The sequence below is a fragment of the Coregonus lavaretus genome (assembly GCF_964263955.1).
Source record: "Coregonus lavaretus genome assembly, chromosome: 24".
Lineage (NCBI taxonomy): Eukaryota > Metazoa > Chordata > Actinopteri > Salmoniformes > Salmonidae > Coregonus > Coregonus lavaretus.
The window spans coordinates 23,188,188-23,200,837 of NC_140011.1; the positions used below are offsets into that span (position 1 = coordinate 23,188,188).

Consider the following 12,650-nt stretch of genomic DNA (forward strand, 5'->3'; position numbering starts at 1 on the left):
GTCCTGGGCTGGCATGGTTATAAGTGGTCTGCGGTTGTGAGGCCGGTTGGATGTACTGCCAGTTTTTCTAAAACAATGTTGGAGGTGGCTTATGGTAGAGAAATTAACATTCAATCCTCTGGCAAAGCTCTGGTGGACATTCCTGCAGTCAGCATGCCAATTGCATGCTCCCTCAAAACTTGAGACATCTGTGGCATTGTGTTGTGTGACAAAACTGCACATTTTAGAGTAGCCTTTTATTGTCCCCAGCACAAGGTGCACCTGTGTAATGATCATGCTGTTTAATCAGCTTCTTGATATGCCACACCTGTCAGGTGGATGGATTATCTTGGCAAAGGAGAAATGCTCACTAACAGGGATGTAGACAAATTTGTGAACAAAATTTGAGAGAAATAAGCTTTTTGTGCATATGGAACATTTCTGGGATATTTTATTTCAGCTCATGAAACATGGGACCAACTCTGTACATGTTGAGTTTATATTTGTATTCAGTGTAGTAATATTACAGAATTTATACCTAGTATACTATAGTATGTTTTCATGTGGGGAGGCACCAGAGAATACATTAGGACCAGTCGGCCGGTTTGCAACTGCTGTCTGAGCTGGTTATGAACGACAGAGAAATATGTCGTTAAGAAACCAACAATTTTTTATTCAAAACCTTGAACGTCTTATTGATCACTCAGACACTTACCTGACTCAAACAGACTTTGCCAGCGTGTTTTGAGTTTAAAGGCCTTCAAACACACTCTGCCGCAGAGTTTCTGGTGGGGAGGACATAACCTGACTGGGGGTCTGGGGGTCCTCCCTCAGAAATGTTTTGGACATCTAAAGCTAATCTCTACACAATCTAATCTGACCCTTTTGGGGTCATTTTGGGGTCACTTTTATTGTAAAGAAGAATAGAATATGTTTCTAAACACTTCTACACGAATTTGGATGCTACCATGATTATGGATAATCCTGAATGAATTGTGAATAATGATGAGTAACAAAGTTATAGTTGCACTAATATCCCCGCCAAAAGGCTAACCTCCCCTGTTATTGTAATGGTGAGCGATAAGCATGTCTTAGGGGTATGATAAAAATGTTTGTTTTCCCCAATTTGTGGGCGTGGTCGAGGGGAATTCCGTATTATTAGGTGGATATGGACTCGAAGTAAGGGATAGTCATAAATGAATGTGACAGTGACGCTGGAATCTCCTGTTTTTGTCAACCACTCATAACATTTGTTATAAGGAATACATACAAATAATAGATTTACTATTGTTTTTATATCGACTTTTGTGATTTTCTGTTTGTTTATCTATTGCCCTCTTTACACCTAATGATAATGAAAAATGCTCTCGGTCGGTTAAAATATCGCTTCAAATCCAGATGATGGCGCAAGACACTAAAGAAACTAGCACCCTTACGTAAACAATGTTGTTTGCAAAGAAATGCATTGTCTATTTCATATTATTACTCATGCAGTTTGAAATATTGCGAAAATAAGTTATAAAATTAATGAATGTCGAGAGACATTATCTAGATTTTGTGGAAATCCGCTTCGGTACATTCTGAAAGGCCAAGTATCTGATGACGTCAATTACACGCACCGTTCACATTTACAGAAGACAGAAAACATGGCTGCGGACATGAGATTACCAATTTTTCGGAAACAAGTATCGTTATCACCCTCTCTGTCTGCTTTAGATGGAAAAGATCTAGTTGTGCCCGGTGATGTGATCACATCAGATACAGGGTTTATGAGGTATGTCTGTCTACAAGCTAGTATGAACCTCACGAGAACAAGTAAACAATCCGTCAACATGCTGCTCCCATTTTATAACATTTTGAGTCTGAGTTTTTTTCCCCTTCTCTTTACTGTAAATCAATATTAATCCACGTATTGTTTGCCTCATTTGCTTTATATAGGTAGCTAGCTAGATAGCTAGGATGATGTTGACTAGATATGGCAGGTCTCACTTGTTAGTGCATAATACTCTGCAAGTTTCACTTGTACAGTCGTGGTCAAAAGTTCACAAAGTTCGCTGCTTCAGTGTTATGAGATATTTTTGTCAGATGTTACTATGGTATACTTAAGTATAATTACAAGCATTCCATCAGTGTCAAAGGCTTTTATGCAAAGAGTCAATATTTGCAGTGTCGACCCTTCTTTTTCAAGACCTCTACAATCCACACTGTTATGCTGTCAATTAACTTCTGGGCCACATCCTGACTGATGGCAGCCCATTCTTGCATAATCAATGCTTGGAGTTTGTCAGAATTTGTGGGTTTTTGTTTGTCCACCCGCCTATTGAGGATCGACCACAAGTTCTCAATGGGATTAAGGTCTGGGGAGTTTCCTGGCCATGGACCCAAAATGTTGATGTTTTCTTCCCCAAGCCACTTAGTTATCACTTTTGCCTTATGGCAAGGTGCTCCATCATGCTGGAAAAGGCATTGGTCGTCACCAAACTGTTCTTGGATGGTTGGGAGAAGTTGCTCTCGGAGGATGTGTTGGTACCATTCTTAATTCATGGCTGTGTTCTTAGGCAAAATTGTGAGTCCACTCCCTTGGCTGAGAAGCAACCCCACACATGAATGGTCTCAGGATGCTTTACTGTTGGCATGACACGGGACTGATGGTAGCGCTCACCTTGTCTTCTCCGGACAAGGTGTTTTCCGGATGCCCCAAACAATCGGAAAGGAGATTCATCAGAGAAAATGACTTTACCCAAGTCCTCAGCAGTCCAATCCCTGTACCTTTTGCAGAATATCAGTCTGTCCCTGATGTTTTTCCTGGAGAGAAGTGGCTTCTTTGCTGCCCTTCTTGACACCAGGCCATCCTCCAAAAGTCTTCGCCTCACTGTGCGTGCAGATGCACTCACATCTGCCTGCTTCCATTCCTGAGCAAGCTTTGCACTGGTGGTGCCTCGATCCCGCAGCTGAATCAACTTTAGGAGACGGTCCTGGCGCTTGCTGGACTTTCTTGGACGCCCTGACGCCTTCTTCACAACAATTGAACCTCTCTCCTTGAAATTATTGATGATCCGATAAATGGTTGATTTAGGTGCAATCTTACTAGCAGCAATATCCTTGCCTGTGAAGCCCTTTTTGTGCAAAGCAATGACGACGGCATGTGTTTCCTTGCAGGTAACCATGGTTAACAGAGGAAGAACAATGATTTCAAGCACCACCCTCCTTTTAAAGCTTCCAGTCTGTTATTCTAACTCAATCAGCATGACAGAGTGATCTCCAGCCTTGTCCTCGTCAACACTCATCTGTGTTAACGAGAGAATCACTGACATGATGGCAGCTGGTCCTTTTGTGGCATGGCTGAAATGCAGTGGAAATGTTTTTTGGGGGGGATTAAGTTCATTTTCATGGCAAAGAGGGACTTTGCAATTAATTGCAATTCATCTGATCACTCTTCATGATATTCTGGAGTATATGCAAATTGCCATTATCAAAACTGAGGCAGCAGACTTTGTGAAAATTAGTATTTTTGTCATTCTCAAAACTTTTGACCACGACTGTGCAGTACTGTAGCTATTCAATTTATTATGCTAAACTCCATCCATGTGTTATTTAGCTAGCTTGGCGTCCCATATGGAAAATAATACTGAAAATCAAATAATAATCTTGTATGGCATAAGATTATTTGTACAAAAATCAAATAAGTCATCTGTACTCAGGATCTGGTATAATGTTTTTCCTTATATGTCAGTGGTGTATTTGTATATGTGTTAAATTATATGCCTTATATGATATACATAATTGAAATGATATGCCTTATATGATATACACAATTGAATACTTGATTGTGCTGCATTTCCTACAAATATATGGTTTGACATATTTGAATATTATAAGAAAATGTATGTTCTGAGAATGTAACCTCTACAAAATAAATGCTTTAATTATAGGTTTTACATAGGCTTTTATGTCAACATATAAAAAACATGAAAATACAATATTTGTATATCAATTTTCACTTTTAGGTATGAGTTTCCATGATTAAGGCTGGGTATTTTGCATTTTTCAAACACCTGAAACAGCTTTTTCCTGCAATCTAGAGCAGGGATGGGCACTACAAACATAAGAGGATACACAACTAAATAATAACAAAAACTGAAGGACTAAAAAGCCCCCTAAGGAAAAGCAAAGCTAAAAAGGTGTGTTTTAAGATCTCTTTTAAAAATGTCCACAGTTTCAGCCCCCCTAAGGTTCTCTGGCAGGCTATTCCAAAAGCTGGGGGCATAGTAACTAAAGGCTACCTCTCCATGCCTCTTGGTCCTAGGCTTTGGGATAGTTAAAAGGCCAGTGCCAGAGGACCTGAGGGACCTACTGGGTACATAACTTAAAAGCATGTCTGACATGTATTGGGGTGCACAATCGTGGATTGATTTAAAAACCAATACACCCAACACATCAGTTATCATATTAAAACTGCAAACATTTGCCTCCACCCTATAGTAAAATTTGTAGAATTGCAGGAAATTAGCTTTAAAACTGCTAATTCTTCTATCCGCCGCATGGCAAAATGGGTAGAATTGCATGAAATGAGTTATACAATTGCAAAATCTTCTCTCCTTCCCGTGGCAAAATGTGTAGAATTGCAGGAAATGGGTACGCAGACCCACAAGCCACTGTGGCCCCTCATGATGAGTTCTGTTTTTTTGTGGCCCCCACCCCCATCAAAGTTGCCCATCCCTGATCTAGAGTATATCATGGCTGCTATGTGTAGCACCTTTAATTAAACTAACTATGTTTCTCTGCTGAAATCTGGATAAAATATGGAATGGAATGTGAGTCTTATTCAGTACATTTAGAAATTGCTTGCCAGCAGGCATGCCAGCTAAGATAGTTAGACAAGCTAGCTACTCTAACTTTATGGATAGCCTGAAATGGCTTCTTGGTAGCTAGTTATGAGGTTAGGAGATTGGGAACCGATATGGGCTAGCTAAAGCCTAGGTGGCTAGTAGTGTTACAGAGAAATAACAACAAAAAATTCAACTATATCTATATTAAACAGGACAAATCTGAGGGGGCACGTGCCCCCTATGGGCATGATGCCTCCTCTTAGCTTTGTGATTTATCACAGACTACTACCAATGTGCTATCGAGAGAATGATTGTTAAGAGATCTCCACTTAATAACTAAATAGATTCACTGCTGTTATCAGTCATTCCTCATTCTCCTCCTCCCCCTGTCCTCTTCTCTCCTCCTCATCCTCATGTACTCGTCCTCTTCTCCTCTCCTTCTCCCCCACCTCTCCTTCTCCTGTCCTCCTCTCTCCTCCTCCTGTCCTCCTCCTCTCTTCTCTCATCTTCTCCCCTTCCTCCTCCTCCACCACTCCTCCCCCTCCTGCTTTCCCCTTCCTCCCCCTCCTGCTTTACCCCTTCTTCCTCCTCCACCACTCCTCCCCCTCCTGCTTTCCCCTTCCCCCCCTCCTGCTTTCCCCCTTCCTCCTCCTCCACCACTCCTCCCCCTCCTGTTTTCCCCCTTCCTCCTCCTCCACCACTCCTCCCCCTCCTGCTTTCCCCCTTCCTCCTCCTCGCGGTGGACTTTGTCACATTGCATGCTTCAATGACATCAGACAGTGGTATGCAAGTGCTTTGAAATGTCCCATGTATGTGAGACCTTAGAATGCTTCGCTTACATGTCTCTTGTATGTTTTTTATATAATACATGCAACATTTCTGTTATGTCTAAATGTTAAATACCCATATAAGTCAGATATTACAATAATATTCTATGAATCTTGTAAGTATATTTGCTGCTATATGTATTACTTACAAGTTTCAGGTAGAACATGAAACAATCTTGGTAAATTATTCCTTATCTTTTCCATATGGGTTACTATACTATTGTACTATACTAAGTTTTTCTTCAATTAATCATACAACGTCTGCCAAGTTAATTTGAATTATGTTCAAATCAAATTTTATTGATCGCATACACATATTTAGCAGATGTTATTGCGGGTGTTCCTAGCTCCAGCAGTGCAGTAATATCTAACGATTCACAACAATACACACAGATCTAAAAGTAAAATAATATAAATATTAGGACGAGCAATGTCGGGAGTCCGGAGTATACATGACATTGACATTGAAAGTGGATATATAGTGAGTCTTGATTAGACCAAACTGCTTTTCATTCTAGGGGTCATGGGACTTACATGGATGAAGAAAAACTAACAGCCTCTGTGGCTGGAGAGGTGGAGAGGGTGAACAAGCTCATCTGTGTACGGCCGCTCAAGACCAGGTAAGTGGACCAGGTGCCACAGTAATGTCTGTAGTCCTAGGCTTAGATTTACCCCAGTGGTTAGCTACTGCCTCAATGTTTAAGACAACTTTTCCATTGTGCAGCATCTGCTGTTATTGTATCACAGTCTGTTTGTCTAAAAATAAAACGATATGACTTGTTATTGATTACCTTTGCCTTGTTTATCTGTTCTGATTCCCAGGTTCAATGGGGAGGTTGGAGATGTGGTGGTTGGAAGGATCACAGAGGTATGGTAGAGCACGGCGCTTGTAACGCCAAGGTAGTGGGTTCGATCCCCGGGACCACCCATACACAAAAATGTATGCACGCATGACTGTAAGTCGCTTTGGATAAAAGCGTCTGCTAAATGGCATATTATATATTATTATTATATACGGTCAGTAAAGCTAATAATGACTTGGGGTGATCGTGCTTCTCGTGGTTGGAGCTTAGTGTTTCTCTGCCATTTGTAGGTGCAACAGAAGCGCTGGAAGGTGGAGACCAACTCCAGACTGGACTCTGTGTTGCTGCTGTCCTCTGTCAATCTGCCCGGAGGAGAGCTGGTGAGTGGAATAGACAACATAGATCTGGGAATTTGGAAGTGTCTTTGGGTAATGTGCGCTTGGTCCTCTCTTCCTATAAGCACCCAGTGCAAGCATATTGTTATGACACTGTTGGTCAAACTTCTTTGGATATTTATTTACATTATTCTCTCTTTCTCTCTGTCTTACCATCAATCAATCTTTCTGTATCTGTCCTTCTTAGAGGAGACGGTCAGCAGAAGATGAGCTCACCATGAGAGATTACCTTCAGGAGGGGGACCTCATCAGTGTATCCTCTGCTCTGACCTGAATCTGTAACCTGGGCCCTTTTGCCTTCGTAATGTCCATCCTACCCAAACTACTATGAAATACATGGAATCTTCATTATCTTTAGATTATTATTATTTTTTTATTTTTATTTTTTTAGCTCTACCGTCTACTAGCAAGTGTCATTCTCTCATTGATAAATGCATTAACTTCTTTCTGCTTCATAATTCGTATGTGACTATGGTCAAGATTATCCTTGACTAGCTCTTCTCTCAGGCAGAGGTACAGTCTGTTTTCTCAGATGGAGCGCTCTCTCTTCACACCCGCAGTTTAAAGTACGGAAAGGTAGCTAAGATTAACTACCCAATGTGTGATCAACAATTTTGATGTTCTATGGTTTTTAAAGTGATTGAAAATGTAAACCATGTACCTCATATTTTCTCTTATTATTTTGCAACCACATCACATCAGCTGGGGCAAGGAGTTATTGTGCAGCTATCTCCCTCTCTGATCAAGAGACAGAAAACCCACTTCCACAACCTGCCGTGTGGGGCCTCCATCATCCTGGGCAACAATGGCTTTGTGTGGCTGTACCCCACCCCAGGACAGCAGGACGAGGAGGCTGGAGGATACTACACCAGTCTGGAGGTGAGAGCTGCCTGGGGCTACACAGCTGTGAGCGCGAATATAAGGGATCCAACTTCTATGTAGTTAATATGAAGTGTTACTCGAATTTGTGCTTATAACTGTTTGACTTTTACTATATTTATATTATCTACCCAAATCCTTCTGTTTCCCTTTTTCACCATTGTATTTTGGCTTTCCTCACTGTAACCTCTCCCTCTCTCCCACCTCACCCCCTCAGCCTGTCTCTCTCTCTGATCGGGAGGTGATCTCGCGGTTGAGGAACTGCTTGCTGGCCCTAGGGGCACACAAAGTGCTGCTGTATGACACCAGTGTGCTCTACTGTTACGAGTCATCACTCCCACATCAGGTAACGCTCTCTGTACTGATCTGGCTAATGGAAAGAGGATCTGAGAGAAGCAAACCTTTCCATTCATTGTGCCTCAGTTAGATCATTCTTTTAAAAGGGACTCGATGGCAAGCCATTTTGCATGACACACAATCTATAGCCATCCAAGCCATTCATATGATGACATTGCATTTTTAGCACCTTTCATCAGATTTCAAAGTGTTTACAAAGCATATAAATTTACCTGTCTCTCTATCTCTTTCTAGATCAAGGATATCTTAAAACCGGAGGTGATGGAGGAGATTGTGATGGTGACGCGTCAGAAACTGGTGGAACAGGAGGGTTAGAGTATCAGATTCAACCTTTCTGTGACCTTTAGCAATGGAAGGTTTGTGTTCCCTGCATTCCATGTCTAGGCACCAAGGCCTTAACTGTGTTAGGGACTGAACCCCCGCCCAAGGTCTGAACTCGCCTCTCAACCAGAAGATACCTGGGTCGTTCCACGAAAAGAGTACCTTTTGCGTCCCTTTGATATTTTAAGTAGAAATTGTACCCCAATATTGAATTGTAATTGTTATATTAAATGAAGTGCTCTTTATTATAGACCACGTGGAGCATTCAATCATTTTTTTTTATATATGAATAAAGGCTTGCAAAAGTGTCAAAATTCCATCCGTCAACACTGTGTCACTTCTAGGAAGATTTCAACCCACTTAATCCAAAAATGTCTCCCACGTTTCACCATCGTTGTAAAGCCCTAGTTATTTTGTTGCTTTGACAGTCACTTCTGAAGATTATTATTTATTTAATGTGATAAGGGATTCATTTACATCTGTCCCTCAATTTAAGGTCAACCCTGTGAACTGAACTCATTTTAATATGGTGAAATTATTCCTTTTGAAATATTTTTTTCAAAAACATTGAACATCTAATAGTCAAATCATAGTGTAAAATCAGGTGAGCTGGTTATACTCCTTTTGTCCATTTTCTGGTGCTTTGTGGTGGGAAACAGAGCGGGTCGTGCATAACACGTCAACCCTGTTACCCATAGATAGACAGGCTAGATTTCTTTTGGCAATTAATTTTTTTTGTGAAGCTTGCATTCAATTGCCACTCCCTGTTGCACACAACAAGCTTCCCATTTCCCCCTGTCACGAGGGTATTTATGGCTGATGTAAGATGAAATATTCAGTCCTGTTACACTTACTATAGTCATTATTTTATTTAACCTTTTGAGATGGGAAAACATGTTTTTTATTAAGTTGAACATGTGCTCTTTATGACAGGATGTTAAATTAGGTGAAATCAAACACTTCTTTTGACCAAGTTACACTTCTCAAAAGGCACCGAATTGGTGGAATGCCCCACCTGTAACCTGCAAATCCCCTTTTTGATAAACTCTTCAGGCTTGACCAGGAAATGCATTTATCTCCTGTTTAGTTTATGAAGAAAAACTACAAACTATAACTGTTTCTCAATAGAAACCTGTGTTGGAGCGGGATTGTAATTGATTTACTGTATTGGAATGTTTTTGCATTCTGCAGCCAATGACCCTGCTGTTCCTCATTTCTTTGTGATCAGTTTATAGAGAACTGTATTTGTATTTATTAGGGATCCCCATTACCTGTTGCCAAGGCAGCAGCTACTTTTCCTGGGGTCCAAACACATTAAGGCACTTACATTACATATAAAACAAAAGATAAAACAGTACATCATATAACATTATTACACCACTACATATCTACAATACAAAATGTATAATACCACCATACAACAATATTACAATGTAAGTGTGTAGAGTGTGTGTGCTAGCGCTTGTGTGCGTATGCATGTGTCTGTACCTTTGTGTGTCTCTTCACAGTCCCCACTGTTCCATAAGGTGTATTTCTACCTGTTTTTTAAAATCTGATTCTACTGCTTGCATCAGTTATCTGATGTGGAATAGTGCTCCATGTAGACCCATGGGGCGGCGCACAATTGGCCCAGCGTCGTCCAGGGTAGGGGAGGGAATGGCCGGCAGGGGATGTAGCTCAGTTGGTAGAGCATGGCGTTTGCAACGCCAGGGTTGTGGGTTCGATAAAATAATGTATGCGCTAACTGTAAGTCGCTCTGGACAAGAGCGTTTGCTAAATGACTAAAATGTAAATGTAAATGTAGTCATGGCTCTATGTAGTACTGTGCCCTTCCCATAGTCTGTTCTGGACTTGGGGATTGTGAAGAGACATCTGGTGGCATGTCTTATGGGGTATGCATGGGTGTCCGAGCTGTGTGCTAGTAGTTTAAACAGACAGCTCGGTACATTCAGCTTGTCAACACCTTTTACAAAAACAAGTAGTGATGAAGTCAATCTCTCTTCCACTTTGAGCCATGCGAGATTGACATGTACATCATTAATGTTATCTCCCGTGTACTTTTAAGGGCCAGCCATGCTGCCCTGTTCTGAGCCAATTCAAATTTTCCTAAGTCCCTCTTTGTGGCGCCTGACCACACGACTGAACAGTAGTCCAGGTGCGACAAAACTAGGGCCTGTAGGACCTGCCTTGTTGATAGTGTTGTTAAGAATGCAGAGCAGCGCTTTATTATGGACAGACTTCTCCCCATTTTAGCTACTGTTCTATCAATATGTTTTGACCATGACTGTTTACAATCCAGGGTTACTCCAAGCAGTTTAGTGACCTCAACTTGCTCAATTTCTACATTATTCATTACAAGATTTAGTTGAGATTTAGGGTTTAGTGAATGATTTGTCCCAAATACAATGCTTTTAGTTTTTGAAATATTTAGGACTAACTTAATCCTTGCCACCCATTCTGAAACTAACTGTAGCTCTTTGTTAAGTGTTGCAGTCATTTTAGTCGCTGTAGTAGCTGACGTGTATAGTGTTGAGTCATCCGTATACATAGGCACACTGGTTTTACTCAAAGCCAGTGGCATGTCGTTAGTAAAGATTGAAAAAAGTAAGGGGCCTAGATAGCTGCCCTGGGGAATTCCTGATTCTACCTGGATTATGTTGGAGAGGCTTCCATTAAAGAACACCCCCTGTGTTCTGTTAGACAGGTAACTCTTTATCCACAATATAGCAGGGTGTGTAAAGCCATAACACATTTGTTTTTCCAGCAGCAGACTATGATCAATTATGTCAAAAGATGCACTGAAGTCAATTTCTCTCAGCCAATCATCAGTCATTTGTGTAAGTGCTGTGCTTGTTGAATGTCCTTCCCTATAAGCGTGCTGAGGGTCTGTTGTCAATTTGTTTACTGTAAAATAGCATTGTATCTGGTCAAACACTATTTTTTCAAACACTATAGATATGACTACTATATTGTGATCACTACATCCTATGGATTTGGATACTGCTTTAAAGCACATTTCTGCCGCATTAGTAAAGATGTGATCAATACATGTTGATGATTTCATTCCTGTGCTGTTTGTAACTAACCTGGTAGGTTGACTGATAACCTGTTCCAGGCACTGGTTACAGTTTGAAGCTTTTTCTTGAGTGGGCAGCTTGATGAAAGCCAGTCAATATTTAAATCACCCAGAAAATATACACCTCTGTTGATATCGCATACATTATCAAGCATTTCACACATATTATCCAGATACTGACTGTTAGCACTTGGTGGTCTATAGCAGCTTCCCACAAGAATGGGCTTTAGGTGAGGCAGATGAACCTGTAGCCATATTACTTCAACAGTATTTAACATGGGATCCTCTCTAAGCTTTACAGGAATGTGGTTCTGAATATAGACCGCAACACCGCCCCCATTGGTATTTCTGTCTTTTCGGTAGATGTTATAACCATGTATTGCTACCACTGTATCATCAAAGGTATTATCTAAGTGAGTTACAGAGATAGTCAGAATATGAATGTAATCTGTTACAAGCAAGTTATTGACTTCATGAACCTTGTTTCTTAGGCTACATATGTTCATATGGGTTATTTTTAGCACTTTTCTGGGTTGCTTGATTGTTTTTAATGCTTTACTGGGAAGTTTATCAGAAGTAGACTTGCTCATGTTATTTATATTGGAGCTGATAGTGCAGGGTGAGCTGCACACAGTGGACTTCCTACTAGGGCACACCGCCTCAGTGCTAACAGTTTAACTCTCATTCATAGGCACATGATTACTGCATACAATAGCTGTAGGATCAACAGAGGTATTCAGGGCAGTTAGGGGGACATAAATTAAGTTACTTACATTGTGTCTGCCAACGCCCCTGGGATAATGTACATTTGATGCAGCATTATGACAACACTGCCACACAATGATACGGATTAACTGAGCTGGTCTTGGGTCATTGATAAATCATTGTCTCAACCCAGCCTTGAAATGTGTGGACAGAGTCCAGGAGCCAAGATGATTTGGATGGACTCCGTCATTCCTGTAGAGTATCATCTGTTTCCAGAAGGTGTCGAAGTTATCTATAAAAGTGATTCCAACAGAGCTACAATAATCTTTTAGCCAGGTGTGTAATGCCAGTAGCCTGCTGAATCGTTCACACCCGCGGCCCAACGATTGTAGCGGACCTGAAATGATTGGCCGCTTTTTGGAATCTTTCAGTGCTAGAATCAGTTCTTTTAAAATAAATTTCAGAAGTTCCGAGCTAGC

At 40.9% G+C, this 12,650-nt stretch overlaps 1 protein-coding gene across 1 annotated transcript; it reads left to right on the forward strand.

The window, feature by feature from the left end:
* Window positions 1-1,605: 1,605 nt before the first annotated feature.
* LOC311099492 (exosome complex component RRP4-like) lies at window positions 1,606-8,707 on the forward strand. Its single transcript, XM_084140192.1, has 9 exons — window positions 1,606-1,753; window positions 6,154-6,255; window positions 6,458-6,503; window positions 6,729-6,818; window positions 7,021-7,086; window positions 7,341-7,409; window positions 7,536-7,712; window positions 7,930-8,058; window positions 8,304-8,707. Exons 1-9 carry the CDS (start codon window positions 1,626-1,628, stop codon window positions 8,382-8,384), a joined length of 888 nt encoding a protein of 295 aa, XP_083996318.1. The 5' UTR covers window positions 1,606-1,625; the 3' UTR covers window positions 8,385-8,707.
* The last annotated feature ends 3,943 nt before the right edge of the window (window positions 8,708-12,650 follow it).